Genomic DNA, 19068 nt, shown 5'->3' with positions numbered 1-19068 from the left:
ACATGAGTCATCTAATTTAATCCTCACCTAACCCTGTATGTGGGGAAAAGGTATTTTTCCCATTTTACAAGTCAGGAAACTCAAGCACAGAGAATTTACATTGCCCAAAGTCACACAGTCAATGTTCCATGTAGAATTTGATTCTGAGTGCTCTGTCTCCAAAACAACATTTTAAAAAATGCTTTAACACACTGATTATCAAATCACTTCTACCAACTAAAAATGTTGCAATCTTCATTCAGCAAGGTGAATAGCAAAGGAGTTTCTCAACCTCCCTGCTCTTCATTTAAAGACAAGTGGTTTGCTTTTATTTTGTTGGCACTTAGAGATCCTCTGATGAAAGCCATCCATGCCCATTTGTGTTCTAGCTTCTGTCTCTATGATCCCTGCTGGGTTTAGACATAGCTTTTAGTAATTCCACCAAATCAATCCCTGCTGACCAGCCTCAGGGGTCATGGTAAAATACTTAAGGGATTCTCATCTATTGAATCTTCTCATCAGGCAAACATTCTAACTCTTCTTTGAAGAAGAAATGTAATTTTGCATCCTGCTGAGGGATAAAATAGAACTAAATTATATTTGAGTGGAGAATGCTATTATCATTTTAGGGTTTTGATTACCAAAATAAGGAATATCTCCTAAATCTAAGGTTGCCTTAGAAGATCACTGACATTCCAGAAAGTTTTCTTTCAAACCAACAGCACTGAATTTATCTTCAATTTTCTCCACTATTCTCATCTCTCAGAATAGCTATCTTCTGTTTATTATTTATTTTCTAGGAACTCCATTATGTTGCTTAAGATCACTGAATTCAAGATGATAGAACTTTTTTTTTTTTTTTTGTACACACAGAAGGGGATGCATGTGAGCAGGAGCAAGGGAGATGTGGCTTTATTAGTAACCAGCTTCCTATGAGTTAATGCAGTGCACTACAATGTGTCCAGAGACCTAGGCTCCAGGCATCAGATCTGCTGATGAGGCCGACACTTGACGTTTTAGGGGCTTGATTTACTTGCGTGTAGGCACAGGATGGTCAGATTGAAAGCTCTCTGAGAGCAGTGACCTTGATGCTTTTTCCATTTCTGTATCTACAGCAACTTGAGTCATGTAGTCACTAATAATGGAAGTCCACAAATACCTGTTGAATGAATGATTAAATGCCCTACCCACACAAAAAAAAAAAAAAAAGAAAGAAAAAGAGAAAGCCAAGCCTGACATTTAAGACCCCCTGATTTGTCCTACTCCTTTTTCAGCCTCACTTCCTGCCTGCTACTTTGGGCACAGGGCAAACTCACAGGTCCAAGATCATGCCACTCTATGTCTTTGTTCATGCCCTTTTTTCCACCTGCCTACTCCCATTACTATCAGAAGCCCTGATTATCATCCAGGGGTCAACTCCAGGCCACTTCTTCTGAGACATTTGTTTCTAGAGATCTTGTGTTATTCATTTATTCATTCCACAGATATTTATTAACTAACACTCAACTAACTGTGTAGCAGCCAGTGTGCTAGGGCTTTACATGAATCATCTCGTTTGATCCTCACAGTAATCCAATGTCTATTTATTCTTTCATTTAACCAGTATTTATTGAAAGCATGTTAGTTAACACACCCCGTTGTAAATGCTGGAGGTTGAGCAGTGAGAACGTTAGAAAACATCCCACCCCCCAGGGCTTATATTCTAATGGAGACACACAAGGTTGGAAACAAGTACAAAAATAAATGAACAAGATAATTACACATAATGATAAGCCATTATGGAACTAAAAGTTGCTGATGTGAAAGGGAATGACAAGAGTGGGGAATTAGAATTAATCTAGATGGTAAATTCCTCAAGGGCAGTTTTACATCTTATGCATCTATGCGTTACCCAGTGACCAGCCCAGTGAGTCATATACTCTGGCCATTCAAAAATCTTAGAGAATAGAACTTTGAACCTAGTGATCTGTAAGATCCCTTCCAACTCTAAAATTGTGCTGCTGAGAATAAGAAATAGGTAACAAGGTTTAAGTGTGAGACATGAAGTATTCCTGAAAAAAACCCATATGCAGGGAATATCTCAGCTAATCCTTGAACCTGGGCAACAATTTAGTCAGCTCTGACTTTTCCCAATCCAGTAGAGAAGAAGCAGTAGTTTACCCAAGCCCCAGAGTATTTTCCCTTTGACTTTGGAATGCATTGTATTTTTTTCTTTGGCAGCAAAAATACCTTTGTAATTATATTTGGCTTAGATGAATGCAGCAGTGAATTCTTAAAGTACATAGCATGTGATAATACAAGGAAGCAAAGGAGAGCCAATCTGGGATTAAAATTTTGCTGTGCAAAGCCTAGTGTTTTCACTCACTGAAACTGCTGATGAATACTGCTAATGTAATGACAAGCAAAAGTTAACTGATGATAACCAAAAGTAAAAAGGAATTGTAAAAACCCATGAATACAAACTGATAGGATTCAGATTGCAAGATCTCTCGTCTAAACACCTTTTGTCCTATTCAAAATGATTTTCCCAACCAGTAGGAGAAGACTTTGAGCTGTTTATTCAGGAGTGATGATGAAGTTATATGGGCTGAGTTGCACATCTGTTCCTAGGAGGCCTCCTTCACTGGCTTTAACCAGAGTCTGGCCAGAGTGTTGAGTCTTTCCCTGGGTGAAGCTTTACCAGCCTTAACAGGATGAAGCTCACGACCTGTGTGTTTGGTGGTCAGCTGCAGACAGCAAGCCTGCTTTAGAGATCTGAAACCTGCAAACTGCTTTGATTAGTTGCTAGTTGAGTGGGGAGTGGAAAGAGGAACTGCAAGGTCAAGAATGTGCTAATCTCACCTTTGTGAAGTGTAATTTGCAGGGGGATGGGTACTACCCTTTTGTTTCAAACTTTACAGTAACCAATTCTCCAGTTTAACCACATAAATGAGTGTGGAAACCCCCTTACAGTCAGGTCAAGAAAAAGGTTGTCCTTTGAATTAACTGTTATTTCATTTACATAGTTCTATGATATAAACATGTCTATTAAATATTTCACATTCAGTGTAGCCTATAGTGCCAAATGATAATTATGATGTGTTGCAGCACCAATGAAAGCATACTGGTCCAGTGTAAGGATAAGGATTAATGTGTACAGGAAAAAATGTGTCACCAAGAACACAAAGTCACCTCCCTAGGCAATATTTATTTTTTAAAGAGAATGAACAGCTTTTTTTTATTTGTTTTGTGCGGTACTCGGGCGTCTCACTGTTGTGGCCTCTCCCGTTGCGGAGCACAGGCTCCAGACACGCAGGCTCAACAGCCATGGCTCACGGGCCCAGCTGCTCCACGGGACGTGGGATCCCGGACCGGGGTACGAACCTGTGTCCCCTGCATCGGTAGGCAGACTCTCAACCACTGCGCCACCAGGGAAGCCCAAGAATGAACAGCTTTTTGAATGTTTTATGCATGTCTTGCCCTGATTCTTTTATAAGATGTCCCCCTTTATAAACCTGTCACTTGCTGAATAATGTTTCACCAGTGCTCTTTTTTCCTGGTAGTATGACAAGCTGTGTTGACTATTGAACTTTAAATGGTATTTTCTCCTTAAAGTAAAATCTTAGGAGTTTTAATTAGCAATGCAATAATTTGAGTTCATAGAGGAAATGCTTTTAGCTAAAGGATTTTTGTGATATGGCCTTAATCTTCATAGTGTTTGTAATTCCCATTTTCCTTAATATTTGCCTTAATAATGTAACTAGGTTTTGGCCAAGATGAGGATAATCCATTTATATAACACCATTAAAGTACAGAGAAGTTTAGTAGTTCTTAGGAGTGTGAATTTCAGCACAGAGTCATCCAATCAAAGTCAAATGGTTTCTCAAATTTTGAGTTTGAAACAGTACTTCCTCCCTCAACAAAAACTATAACAAAACAAAAAACAAAGTGTGCCCACTGTGTACCAGGCATTGTGCTAAGTGCAAGGAAATGAAAATATGAATAATTCAGGTCAGTATTTCTTTTCTTCATTTCAAACTTGTAATTTTCCTGAGGTAGCAAAGTAATTTCCTCAGCCATCCATTTTCGCTTGGTAGTGAAAATAATCTTTAAGATTAGCTTAGCACTATCAAAAGCACAATCTTTAATAATCTTCAGGCTACTGGTGAACCAAACCAAATGTTCTTTTTGAAATGCATTTAAGGAATGTATGAAAACCCGTACTTAGCACAAATCAAGGGTATTTGTTTCTCTTATAAAAGGATTCTTTATAAATGAAAGAAGGAATAGTTCAGCAGAGATGAAAGAGCATGAAGAATCAGCCTCAAATTCAGGTATCCGTGGAGCCTCTTAATAACCAGGCTTGATTTCAAGGGCAGATTCCTTAAGTACCTTGTCTCCCTACTTTCTCATCTCTCAAAGCTACAGAAATGATGAGTGGGATAACGTACATAAAGGGTGCTGGTCACATAATCTAGGCTCCATAAAAAGCAGCTGTTGCTACAAAACAATTAATCATAGGGTTTTCTTAATATTAAACAACTTTATTGTGTTTACAAGAGCTATTCACAAAATTTAAATCTGTACGAGCTTTTCAGCAACACATTGCAGAGAGACCTATGGCAGTACTTTTCTAGATGTAAGTTAAATGTTCATTTATCATCTGTGTGTACCAAGCTATTAGCAAGGTTGTATCTTGCAATTTACAATTTTCTGTGCAGCCCTTTGCCAAGACGTCCTTGTTTGGCAAACACAGGCTTTAACCACCTTCTTCATCATCTGTTTCTCCTCTCTTAGATCCTTACGTTTTCCTCAAGTCATAGTACATAAACAATAATTGCAGGTTGTTCACCCTTTTTCTATTTGAAAACACACCTCCAGAACTTCTTTAGTTCTCAAGACAACTCTCATGACCTATTCTCTGCTTGTCAGAGGAAATTTCTTATTTACCGTTGGACTGGTGTTTGCTCTAATTTTTGCTTATCCTATTGAGAGCAACTTCCCAGACTAAATTTCATCTGAAGAAATCAGAAACTATAAAAAGTTTTTTATCTTATAAGAAGAAAAGTGAACTTTTAAAAAGTATCTTGACATTAGCATCAAGAATACATGGATGCAGCCGCATAGCACAGGGAGATCAGCTCGGTGCTTTGTGACCACCTAGAGGGGTGGGATAGGGAGGGTGGGAGGGAGGGAGACACAAGAGGGAAGAGATATGGGAACATATGTATACGTATAACTGATTCACTTTGTTATAAAGCAGAAACTAACACACCATTGTAAAGCAATTATACTCCAATAAAGATGTTAAAAAAAAGAATACATGGATGATTAGTTGATGAATCCTAGAAGTTTTAAATTAAAACATTATACATACTTCATTGTTACTAATGATAAATGAAAAAGTGGTAAAATTAACTCTTACATCAGTGGAAATCTGCAGGTATGTCTTATCTCTGAGAGATATGTGTTACTAAAGGTATATTTATTTTATATAAATTATATTTCCAATAACAGATGACTCATGCTCACAGCTTCTTATAACTCTAAGTATATATGTTATTAAATTTCACAGGCAAATTCTCTAACTTTGAAAGATGCTCTTTGATTCTTAATTATTATGATTTTAACATCTTTATTGGAGTATAATTGCTTTACATTGTTGTGTTAGTTTCTGCTGTATAACAAAGTGAATTAGCTATATGTATACATATATCCCCATATCCCCTGCCTCTTGCATCTCCCTCCCTCCCACCCTCCCTATCCCACCCCTCTAGGTGGTCACAAAGCACTGAACTGATCTCCCTGTGCTATGCGGCTGCTTCCCACTAGCTATCTATTTTACATTTGGTGATTCTTGTTAATTATTGATCCTTGAATTCTTGATATCCTTGTTTTACGTGTTGTTGCCAATAAAAGCTGGCATCCAACCAAGTCTTTTCCCTTAATACTTGTAAAAGAGCTCGTTTGATGATGAGCATATAATGAAATATACTTGTAAAGGTTTGGTTGGATCACAGAGTTTGATTGAACCTGAGTTTTCAATACTTGCTTTATTCTATTCCTATGAACACTAGGACATCGATGTATCATTTCCACATATATTGCTTGGACTGCATGCCAGAAATTCATGTATTGGAGTGTCAAAAGTCCTTGTTTTAAAGGATCTCACCCATAGAGTGATCCTAGGGCACAGGGCTCCAAGTTTAGCGTTATTTGAATTTCCCTCAGTGGGTCATGAACTGAGCAGAGTGTCATGAAATGAAGAATTCACTGAAGGAATAAATGTTGTAGTGTATTTGCTCGTTATTGTTTTATGAATCATGACAAATCCCTCTGTGTTTATTTTGCATTTCAAAAGAAACACCTTTAAGCATTAATTCAGTCAAGAAGCACAAATATAATAAGGAGAGATATTTCTTTAATTTTTGAGCAAACAGTAGAAGATTTTCAAAATTAGGGAAATCTTTTAAAAGTTTTCCAAAATAAGTCATCCTTGGTAAGTTAAAGATTGTTTTGATTGAATACTTTTTAAAAACCCCAAGTAACTGCATATGTTTTGTTTTAAGAAATGGTAGAATACGACCTCTGAGCAATGAACAGTTCATGGCTCATCTACTCACATACAGCATAATCACCTAGGATAAAAATGAACAGCCGTCCTCTGTGAGATCCAGGAACAGGTGGTACAACTAATCATCCCAAATGTTTGGAATACTGGCCTGGCAACAAGATTCAAAAGACAAGTGTCCCCAGCTCCACTATAAAGGGACAGGAGAAGGATTCTTTTGCACATCCAGTGCAGGAACTCGATGAATAAATGTGTGCAAGCTTGCCTTGGGAGAGGAATGAGTAGGTTATTCACTTATTAGCTTGTGATATACCACCTGCCCTCTGGGATGGGCTCAAGGTGACTGACGGCAAGTAAGGGTTATCTGGAGATACCCTTTCTGAACATGGAAATTCCCATTCATATTGTAGACTTTAATAGAATAGATTATTATTGAAAATATTCATTACCTATAATGCTATTTTATCCCCAGCTGTATTTGCTTTCAGCCTGTGGGCAAACTGTCCACAAACAGAGCCAGATAAATGCCTGTCTGACCCTGAGCTGACTTCATATTTCTGTGGCTGTTTTTAAAAACTGCATATTTCTGAGAAATAACAAGGTCCTGTTGTATAGCACAGGGAACTATACTCAATATCCTGTAATAAAACATAATGGAAAAGAAAAATAAATAAATAAAAAAGAAGGAAAGAAAGCAACAATAACAAAAAAATAAAATAAAATTATACTACTTCAAAAAGAACTGCATATTTCTGTGGCCATTTTTAAAAACATCAAAGTTTGTGCTGCATTAGCCATGGTTTAGGTGGAACCAAATGTGATCATTCTAGAACAATTCTTTATTATTCTATCTTTGAACAATTCTCTATTTAGTAATTGGTGAGAAACATTTCTATAAGAAGGCTCTTACTTTCCACCAGGGACTACATGGGTGATACCATTCAATCTAATAATATAACATATAAGGCTTTAGGTAAATGATGACATGCATACCACCCCCATCCCCCAGTCAATTTTTTCTTTCCCACTGTTTCAGTCCTGGTGCAATCAGATAATCTGTACATTTTTCTAGCAAAATTGTATTTTTTAACCTTTTGATTTATGAGTTTATTTTACTTTAAGGATAGTAACTGTTTATCTGTTGTATCTGTTACCAGTATGTTTGGTAGTTTGTCATTATGCTTTCAGTTCTGTTTTTGGTATTTTTTGGATTTATACAATGACTTATGTATGTGAGGTGTATCAATTTTTATGTTTTCCGACTTCAGCATTCATGCTTAGAAATATCTCTTCCACGCTACAATTATATAAATATTTATCTGCATTTTATGCAGTACTTTTAAGATTTTATTTTTACATACCTCCCCAAGTTTCTAGTCTATAACACTTTTTCTTATACAAACCAAACTATGCATACTAAGCTGTTTAAAAAGTGAAGATCTGAGAATCATATCTATGTTTTCAATACTACTCCAAATAGTAAAATGCAGAGAATGAGGGAGTTTCATTTCAAAATGCCAAATAATGAATTTCACTGCCAACATATAATTAGGAACTATTTTAATGTGAGGACATGAGCTGAAAGTAAGTTATTATAATTTATAGTGATATAAATTAATTCTTATTAGATTAAGGCAGTGCAGATTAAGATGCCTATAATTATAGAATGATACATGTCATTATTTGGTGGATTGGAAAGAGCATGTGACTAAGACATACACAATAGCTTATTGAGTTCTAGTTCTGACTCCAGTAATAATTAATTAGTTTGGGGATGATGGGCCATTTTCTCTTTGACCATCAGTTTGCTTGTCTCTCAAGTGAGGGCATTGGACCCTAGATGACCTCAGTAAGGTACCCACAGCACCAAAGGGCTAAGATTCCTACATGGACTGAGGGAAGAAAATAGCCAAAATATCAGCTCCTTTCTTCTAGGATGGAACATACTGCCTTTCAGGAGCAAGAGCTAAGGAAATCAAGGGCTGAATTTGTCCTGACTTCTTGGACCTAGCAAACAGTTCTCTCTCCTCAGAAGAATGGGACATAGCTTTTAAAGCACTTACTGGAATTTGCTGTAACAAAGAACAGAAATATGTTTTTGTAAGCTGGACTGTTTTGATACATTTTAAATGATTATTCACTGTTCCATTTTAGCATTTCTTAAAGTGATGCTAAGGGCAGTGCCTTTCAGCACCCATGAAAAAGGAGTTTGTCTTTCATTAAACTGCAGCTCGAAAAACTAGCAGTCTACGCAGGATGATATTAAAAGTATGTAACAAATAGTATGACATAGGCACCAACTGCTCAGAGCGGACTCTGGTTATAAACTATAGATCTTCCTCGACTTCTGACAAGGTTGAAACCTGTTGAAAATATCATAAGTCGAAAATGCATTTAATACACCTCATCTACCAAACATTGTAGCTTAGCTTAACCTACCTTAAACATGCTCAGAACATACATTAGCTTATTGTTGGGCAAAATCATCTAACACAAAGCCTATTTTATAATAAAGTGTTGAGTATCTCATGAAATTTATTGAATACTGTACTGAAAATGAAAAACAGCTTGACTGTATGGGTACAGAATGGTTGTAGTGTGTTGGTTGTTTACCCTCGTGATCTCGTGGATGACTGGGAGAGAGTATACCCATACCACATATTGCTAGTTGGGGAAAAGATCAAAATTTAAAGTGCAGTTTTTACTGAATGCATATCACTTTTGCACCATCATAAAGTCGAACCATCTTAAGTTGAGGACCATCTGTATTGCTTGCCTATACTGGGGGGTAGCAGCTGAACGACTTTCCTGAAAGCACGCTGGGGACCAGAGAAATTGGAGTCTGTACCAAAATTAGCTAGGAACTTGGGATAGAATGGAGAACAATAAACAAGGTCCCTGCCATTCAAGAGCATACTTTCTAGTTGGGGAAAGAGATAATCAGCAATAAAACAAATATAAAATCATTTCTGTTCATCATAAATGCTTTAATGAAGATTAAGCCGGTTACGTGAATAGAGTGACAAAGAGTGGGAGTATTTTAAATAGAGCGTTCAAAGGTCGTTCTCTAAATATATGATACTTGAACAGAGAACCAACTGATGAGGAACCAGTCACTGAAGACCTGGAGAAAGGGCATCCCAGCCAACAACAAATTTAGGTCCAAAGGGAGAAGAAGCTTGGAGTGTTATTTGAAAGATTGTAAGAAGGCCAGTGCAGTGAGAGGGGAGTTAGTGAGAATTGTAGAACATCAAATCAGAGAAGGACACCAGGAGATGAGGCAAGCAGTGGTCAGCTCTTATAAAACCAGATCCTGAGTGCAATGGAAAGCTATTGGACTGTTTTAAGCAGAAGACAAAAGTGACTTGATTTACAGTTTAAAAAGATATCAATGAAATAGAATCGAGAGCCAAGAAATAAATCAGTATCTCACAGTGGCATCAAGAATACTCAATAGAGGAAAAACAGTCTTCAAGAAATGGTGCTGGGAAAACTAGATATGCAAATACAAAAGAATGAAATTGGACCCCGATCTTACACTACTCACAAAAACTAACTAAATATAGATTAAAGACTTAAATGTAAGATCTGAAACCATAAAACTCCTAGAAGAAAACATAGGGGAAAAGCTCCTTGCTATTGGTCTTAGCAATGATTTTTTTTGATATGACAACAAAAGCAAAGGCAATATATGTAAAAATAAGCAGTTGGACTACATCAAAATAAAAAGCTTCTACACAGCAAAAGAAACAATCAACAGAATGAAAATGCAACCTGTAGAATGGGAGAAAATATTTGCAAACTACTTATCTGATAAGAAGTTAATATCAAAAATATATAAAGAACTCATACAGCTCGCTAGCAAAAAAAAAAGAACCAAATAATCTGATTTAAAAATGGGCAGAGAACCTGAATAAACATTTTATCCAAAGGCATATAAATGGTCAACAGGTACATGAAAATATGCTTACGATCACTAGTCATCAGGGAAATGCAAATCAAAACCACAATGAGATATTACCTCCCACCTATTAGGATGACTATTATAAAAAAGACAAGAGATAACAACTGTTGTTGAGGATGTGGAGTAAAGGAAACCCTAATGCACTTTTGGTGGGAATGTAAATTGGTGCAGTCACTATAGAAAACAGTATGGAGGTTCCTGAAAAATTAAAAGTAGAACTACCATATGATCCAGCAATTCCACTTCTGGATATATATCCGAAGGAAATGAAATCACTATATTGAAGAGAGATCTGCAACCCCACATTTATTGCATTGTTCACAATAGCTAAGACATGGAAACAACATAAGTGTCCATTGATAGATGAATGGATAAAGAAAATATGATATATATAAGTTATATATATGTATGTTGTATATATTATATATATTTTACATTTTATATGTATATATATATATATATATATTTTTAACCACAATAAAGAAGGAAATCCTGCATTTGTGACAACATGGATGGACCTTGAGGACATTATCCTGGGTGAACTAAGTAAAAAAAGATAAAAACTGTATAATCTCACTTATATGTGAAATCTTTAAAAAAACAAATGAAATTCACATAGAAACAGAGTAGAGTGGTGGTTGCTGAGGGGCAGAAGGGTTGGGGAAATGGTGAGATGTTGGTACGGACTTCTAGCTATAAGATGAATAAGTCCTAGGGATCTAATACATGGTGACTGCTGTATTGTGTACTTGAAAGTTGCTAAGAGAATAGATCTTAAATGTTCTCATCACACACTCTCTTTCACACACACACACACGCACACACACACTTGTAATTATGTGGGTTGATGGATGTGTTAACCTTATTGTGGTAATCATTTAGCAATATATACATATTATCAAATTATCACATTATATACTTTAAACTTACACAATGTTTTATCTCAATTATTTCTCAATAAAGCTGGGAAAAAAAGATAATTCCAGCTGCCATGTGGAATGTGGACTCTACGGAGAAAGGTAGAAGCATGGAGAAAGTTAACAGGCAGTTGGCAGATTTACTGGTATCTTGGATTTGGGAGGTTATGGAGGAAGAGATGAGAATAATCACAGTGAGGATAGATTTAGAAAGTAAAATTGCTGTGTTCCTTCACATGGAGAGATTCTCCATTCAGGGCTAAAGTTTGGAGTTTCTGTATTTTATTTTTATAAGGGATATCATTCCCTTTTATAAGCTTATTTTAAATGTCATTTATAAATAATGGCAAACTTTTGAAATAAGGTAAAAGATAGTTGGTTTCTTTTAAATGTCTAATATTCATGTTCCTTAGAGAAGATAAATTTACATTTTATCTAGGATTTAATGAAATCCTTTATCATTTGTGCCTGTTAAAGTTTCTGGTTAGAATCCTGTAGCCCAGATAGTGAAGAAGATAGTCTTCAATAAATGGTGCTGGGAAAACTAGATATTTAAATGCAAAAGAATGAAATTGGACCCCTATCTTATAATACTTATAGAAGTTACATAGAACCTTCTACCAATGCTCTGCTTTATTCCTTTCCTGCTTTTCTATTGATTCCCTTTTTGGACTCTGTTCCATCTTTTTCCCTCAGGCATACAATTATCCAAGCTAGCTGTAATGATGTGAAAGATCACCACACAGTTTGTACTGAGGAATGGGTTTTGCTGGTCCAAGCATTCCCAGAAGAAGGCTACGTGATAAAGAGCACACCATTTATCTCTCTGAGAATTGGTTTTCTAATAATTAAAATGAAGATTGGACTAGATAATCCTAAAAATTCTTTTCACTTCCAAGATTTTAAGATCGTCTCTCTTCTGATTTTCATATGTTGTTGATATAATCCATTACTTGCTTTAATTAATTACACAATGTTATATACATCAGCCATCTTTATTCTGATGATTCCCAAATGTATATCTCAAGTTCAAGACTCGCTCATGAGGTCCATTCTCATGTAACAAATGGATTCCTGAACATCTCTATCTGGACATTGTATAAGCACCTCAAACACTTTATGTCCAACACGACTCATTAACTTTCCCCATCAACTTGCTACTTTTTCTGTATGCTTTCCTCACATTGTCTAGATCTCTCTCTTTTTGACTGAGTCTTCTACTCCACCTTTCTTGCAAACAACCATCTACTTACTTATCTACTTATGAATCTACAAGACTCAGCTCCAGTCACCTCGTTATGCAAAATTTTTCTAAAGCCCACTTCCTCTGCATGTAGAATTTTTTACTGCCTGTGGTATCCTGATTAGTATTAGCACCTGCATGAGTTTGTTCACCTGTTTATGTGTCTACATTTTAAACTCCATGAGGGCAAGTATAGTTTCTTATTTCCTTGTGATTCTACCCTCAGCTTAGAATGTATCACAGTAGATGATTAACAAATATATAATGAATGAGTAAAAATGAAAATTCTCTGATCTGAGAATTGTTCATGTCCCAGTTTCTTATCTGGAATATGTTCTCCCACCAATAGTCTCTTCAAGACAGGGGGAAGCCATTGGCTTTCTTGCTTTTTTCACCTGTTTACCAGTTTATGAAGACTCATATAAATGCCAACCTCCATTTGTTTGCACACATTCTTCTGTGAGAATTCAGTGCCCTTTTCACATGTATTCTGTCTTGCAGGATGCAGAGACCACATTTTCTCTTTCTTTCCTCTCTTCCCTGAGGTTGAAATTAGAATAGTGATGTCCAGCCAGTTTTTAATAGATGTTCATTCCTTGAAGCCCACATTTGCCTTAGTTCCCTCTGGTAAACAACTAAAATTTCTTCAACGTAGACATTTATATATAAACCAGTTTCATCATGAGCACTTAATAAATACATTTCCGGCTTCTCAAAATGCTAATGAAATTTAGACCTGGTACTTAGCTCTCATTCAGTATACTTGGGTGTATAAGCTGTCAGATTTGAGTGGCTGAATTTTTTATCAGCATCATCTTAAAATACCTCCTACTCCCTGATCAGGCTGGAAGAAATTAACCAAGGTGATTTATTTCATCAGGGTCAAGAAACCAACTGTGACTTGTAAAAATGATAGGATCAGCTTTCCTTCCCATTATGTTTTTAAAACTTACTGCTACTAGGGTAATTAACATGAAACTTACAGACAAAGCAGAAAGAAGTTTGCCTTATAAGAGAAGTTTCTTTCCCTGAGGTCACAAATCCTTTAAGACTTCTGAGGTAACTAACTTTCTCAGGTCTGCTCTCTACTTTCTTTTCTTGAATGGGTAGTACTTTGTCCCTCCCATGGCTATTTTCTTCTCCCCCCCCCCAGTCTTCCTGATTGAAAGTGATGCAGAGCCTAGTTCAAACCAAATAACCATTAATACTGACAATAATTATCATTACTCTTTATTAAGCATTTTAAGTGCTAGTTATAATTACATAACTAATGCATTGAATTCTCAAAACAGCCCTGTAATTTAAGCATCCCATACCAGCCTTTTACAGAAGAGGAAGGGAGGAGAGTAGATTGCCTGAGGTCACACAGTCGGTAGATGGCTGAGTTAAAATTTGAACTCCTGGGCTTTCCTGGTGGCTCAGTGGTTGAGAGTCCGCCTTCCAATGCAGGGGACATGGGTTCGTGCCCCGGTCTGGAAAGATCCCACATGCCGCGGAGTGGCTGGGCCCGTGAGCCATGGCCGCTGAGCCTGCGCATCCGGAGCCTGTGCTCTGCAACAGGAGAGGCCACAACAATGAGAGGCCCGCGTACCGCCAACAAAAACAAAAACAACAACAAAAAAAAGGTGAACTCCTGTCCCCACGTTTTTTCATTTTGCCAGTGTTTATAAGTAAATGTGAATGCAGTTGTCCGTGTCTTGAATGACAAGGGTTCTTGAGGAGAGGTGCTTAAGACAGATGGTGACCTGTTCAGCAGTAATGTAGCCTGTATTCCTGTTGTCACTTAGTTGGAAGAAGATTCAGATGGCTGAGATGAAACTGTGCATATAATGAATTGAACAGAGGTTTGCCTTACTCGCATGGTTGTTTCTTTGCCTTCCAGGAAGATTTCCAACCCGCAGCAGCCTCAGAGACCAATTGGGAATCAGTCACAAGCTCAATCTCAGTAAGTAATTTATTTTTCTGTTGCCTGCAAAGACAACTGATGGAGTAGTAGCTAAGGTCAACCCTGGGATGACTTCAGCTGCATGAAGTATCTATGGCTGGACCCAAAGCCAGGTCTCAAACATGATGTGTTCTTCCATTTCTTTTAGGTTATAGTGAGCTATGTCAGATGTCCTTTTTTCTCCTCTTTCAGAAAGGTTTCCAGGAAATGTCAGTACCCCTTGTAGGAACACAGGATAGACAATGACTTAAATATTTATCAATTTCAAAGGAGAACATTGCAACTAAAGGACTGTCCAGACATATCAAAGGTGTGAAACAGTTCAGGGCCCAAGCTCAGGTGGGGAATTTTGAAATAGTTTTTTGAATATTCCAGGGGACGCCGTTAACCTTTGCATTTTCAAGGATCTTTTCAGATGTGAAAAATCCATGTTTATGGTAACATAACTTAAGTGCAAGCCAGGCTTGTGTTCTATGTGGCTTGGAAATAAAACATAACTCACCCTGAAACTATAAAATGGTTCATGCTCCATTTTTTTCCCTCCAGATTTAGTCATTTCCCAGTATTCTGTATACTTATCTACTTTGTACAGAAAGAGCAGACTTTGTTTTCACCAATCTTATGGGTAGCACTTATGTAGCAATAAACTGCAAGATAATAAATGCAGTTGTTCATTAAAAGATTAAGAGCATGGAGAAAGATTGTCCATGGTTCTAAGGTGGGTTAGTGTGGCTGAGTCAGAGTTGATTTTTTTTTTCCAGAAGTGATGTTCTCTCTTTTGTTCTTGGAGGGAATTTTTAAAAATTCCCTCAGATGCCAGGATTTCTTCAGCTATGGATTCTGTGACTATTTAATTCACCTGGTATGGCTGGTGAACTAGAACATGATCTGATCGAGATCAGTGAGGTCTCTAATGGTGATATTAAGAGTGTTTTGTTCGTTTCTGATGGTCAAGAATGCATGCTGTGAACCTAGCTGAGTATAGACAATCATTGTCAGGAAGGTGAAAATTAAAATAAGGCAGGTAATACTGAGGAGCTGGGAGGCTAGGCAAGAGGTGTGGGCAGTTAGCAGCCCAAGACTGACAGTTCAAGGTACATGCCAGTGGTAGCTTTTGCCATTCAGGACATAGTGGTCTATTCTGTCAGGAGATCCTCTGGCTTCTCAAGTATCTTGTACATGATAGCTCAGGGTTATCTAATCATTCCTGCCCAAAGGGCAGAAATCAAGTTTAAAGGACCCTTCACTGATTCAGGATAATCCAGGCCCTCTTAAAGACGATTGTCCTGTCCATTTGGTGCATCTGTGGAAGCTCAGCACTAGGTCCAAATCCATTGGAAACTCTTCTGTGTTGCGTTCCAAGTCCAGGTTCTGCTGAGTCCTCTAGGAAGACCAGGGAGACCTAGCTTCTTTTCTCAGCATTCTGATTTTCAAGAACCTTCTGGAGTAGGAGCAAGGGCCTTTGGACCTACCATTCACTTCTGTATAAACCATTCTTTATTTTTGTTGAAACCAGTTTACAGTTTTCAGAACATTTTTACAGATTTTTATCATTACTTTAAAAGTAATTCACTTAGCTTTAAAATTGATTTTACAAACATAAAACAAAAGCTGAATGAGATCAAATTTACAGTGCAATTGAAAGAGGCACACCCAACTAGTATTTCTCTCAAAAATAGTTCTTATATAATTGCCTCGGAAACAAAAATATTCTCTTGGGTTGATTAGATCACCTAGTCACTCATAAATATTTTCTTAAATATCATTAGTGTTTCAAGTCAAAACTTGAAAAGAGCAGTAAAACTCACACACAAGGACCCTTTTACATTTTACCTACGGTTTGGATTTGCTCTTCAGACTAATGTTAGAAGAGACTAGACTCCCTCCTCCTCCTTCCTCAGAGCCATTTAAGTAGCTTATGCTTGTGTCTGAATGGCTTGATTAACATTCCTGCTTTTGTTTCAAAAAAGAGGGAAGAATTTTAATTTCAAAGCTTTCATATGCTGCCATGCACCTAACTTTGGCCAGCTCATTTTGTTCTTAGACCCACATGATACAAAGCTAATTGTAAATCATCTGTTGTGTATGAGCCAGGTAGACTGTAGATCCAGGCAATACAAAGTTGAATGGGAATTTGGAATTTTGTTACTGAATCATAAATTTAGCCGCCTTTAGCATAGGATGCCAAGAGGGATCTGAAAATCAGAAGTGATGTGCTTCAATCAGGGTTCAGCTTCTATCACACACACACACACACACACACACACACACACACACACACACACATACACACACACACAAACACACTCCAAGATTAAGGAGCTGGCCTGATACCTTCAGCAGTCTATCTCATGTCTCACACGCTACTCCCCAAACCCCGTCTGCCACCTACTCCCTTTCCCTACAGGGCATGTTTGAAATCTCCTAAATTACACCAATGGTAGGTTATGCTTTTATAAAACCTCTTAGTTTTGCTAAAGAAAGACTGTCCCCCTAAGAGCAAGTGATCCTTTTGGGGACTTTTGGATCTTGATTGGCTAAAAAGAAAATGTGTCACCTGAGAGTGTACTGTCTGGGACTCTATAATGCATAGGCATATTATTTCTCAATAGGAATGCAGCTGAGTTTCAGAAATGCAAGTTTTCGTTAATCTCTATTTTTCCTGTAGAGATATGAGATATTTGCCCTTGGGGGATCTTATTTGTTTGGCAGTTTCTTTAAAGACATTTAGAAATCATTGGAGACTACGTGCTTTCCATTTCCTTGTTAATGGGTCATGAAGTTTTACAGAGATGTTTGCTACATGGCTCATTTACCTCTAGATTTTACAAGGGTTAGTGAAGTAAGTGCTTGGAAACTTAAGTGGGGGTGTATTCCATGGCAAAATACATAATCCCTTCCAGACTTTTAATGATGTTGCATTCCCCATTTGAAGAGTATTCCTGAGAATGTTTAAATGGCAGCTGGGATCCCTCACAAACTATAGCACTTAAAATGCACACACACACGGGGAGGGGGAAGGGGAAGCTGGGACGAAGTGAGAGAATGGCATGGACATATATACACTACCAAATGTAAAACAGTTAGCTAGTGGGAAGCAGCCACATAGCGCAGGGAGATCAGCTCAGTGCTTCGTGACCATCTAGAGGGGTGGGATAGGGAAGGTGGGAGGGAGATGCAAGAGAGAGGAGATATGGGGATATATGTATATGTATAGCTGCTTCACTTTGTTATAAAGCAGAAACTAACACACCATTGTAAAGCAATTATACTCCAATAAAGATGTTAAAAAAAATGCACACACACACATGTGAATCTTCTACTCTTAGGTCAAGGGGGCCAGTTTCATGGCTTATTATCCTTGTTGACAGTTAGTAAGCTGGTTAAAGTGCCAAATTTTATCAAGATGTCTCCAGAGTAAATTTAAACCCTGTTCAAAGAACGTCTACAATGCTAGGTGAGCTACAAAGGTAGGACACTGAGGCTAAATGGAGAGAATGAATGGATTATTCAACATTTGCATGGAAAGGAGTTCAGAATTTACCTGGTCACCATTATTTGTTGATATGGATATGATGATTTGAGACTTTGGACCAAGAAATTGGATGACTTATTTTGATATTTCCATTTAGCTAGTATTTTTTTTTTAATGATTACAATTCAGATGACCTGGATGTTTTATGACCTTCCGGGTTTTGATTTGCAAAAAAGTGAATGACTATGATTTACCACTTAATTGTTCTTATTTAGGAATATAGCAAGACTATGGCACAGTGGCTTAGCATGATATTTATGTACATGATGTCTTGTAATCAGAAGTCTGTTTATGTTCCTTCCATATGGTTGACTCTTGTATTTCATAGCAATGGACTTTTTCTGAGTACACTGAGCTGTATGTCACTCTTAGGGGGTATCCTATCACTCTCCATCAGTAACGGACCCCACTCTCACTGCGGATACTCTGGACAAAACAATTGCAGAATTTGATACTGTGGAAGATCTGCTCAAGCACTTCAATCCTGAATCATGGCAAGAAGATCTTGAGAATCTGTATTTGGACACCCCTCATTATCGAGGCAGGTCATATCATGACAGGAAGTCAAAAGGTAAGAAACAAATAAGGTTCTTCATAAGCAGATAAAAGTGCTAATAGTAATAAGTAAGAATTTGCAATGCAATGTAGTTAATTCACTTACATCAGATGATTACTGTTAGTTCATTATCACATATCTTTTACACAGCACCTTCAAATGATGTTCTTTGTTTTGTCCAAACTGTGTTGTTTGTATGGGGCTAAGAAAGGTTTGATTCAGTCAAAGATCTGTCATAGTTTGGAGCTAGAAAAGACTTTATAAAATCATCTGGACCAACTTTGTGCTTCTTGGCAAGTAAGGCATTATCAGTCCCACCGTAAACAGTAGAGGCAACCAAAGTCAGGGAAGGTAAATAACTCTTCAAAGGCTGCATGGC

The 19068-nt window shown here is 37.3% G+C and overlaps 1 protein-coding gene across 2 annotated transcripts in view; it reads left to right on the top strand.

Moving 5' to 3' along the window:
* PDGFD (platelet derived growth factor D) overlaps positions 1-19068 on the top strand; it is a 238043-nt gene that overhangs the window by 192825 nt on the left and 26150 nt on the right. For both annotated transcript variants that reach the window (XM_067750862.1, XM_067750861.1), the window contains exons 4-5: positions 14536-14598; positions 18506-18704. In XM_067750862.1, the coding sequence (XP_067606963.1) occupies positions 14536-14598; positions 18506-18704 (262 nt within the window). The remainder of the gene's footprint in view (positions 1-14535; positions 14599-18505; positions 18705-19068) is intronic.

The sequence above is a fragment of the Pseudorca crassidens genome, chromosome 9 (genome assembly GCF_039906515.1).
Source record: "Pseudorca crassidens isolate mPseCra1 chromosome 9, mPseCra1.hap1, whole genome shotgun sequence".
Lineage (NCBI taxonomy): Eukaryota > Metazoa > Chordata > Mammalia > Artiodactyla > Delphinidae > Pseudorca > Pseudorca crassidens.
The sequence above is the reverse complement of the archived record's forward strand: the minus strand, read 5'-3'. Positions and strand labels throughout refer to the sequence as shown.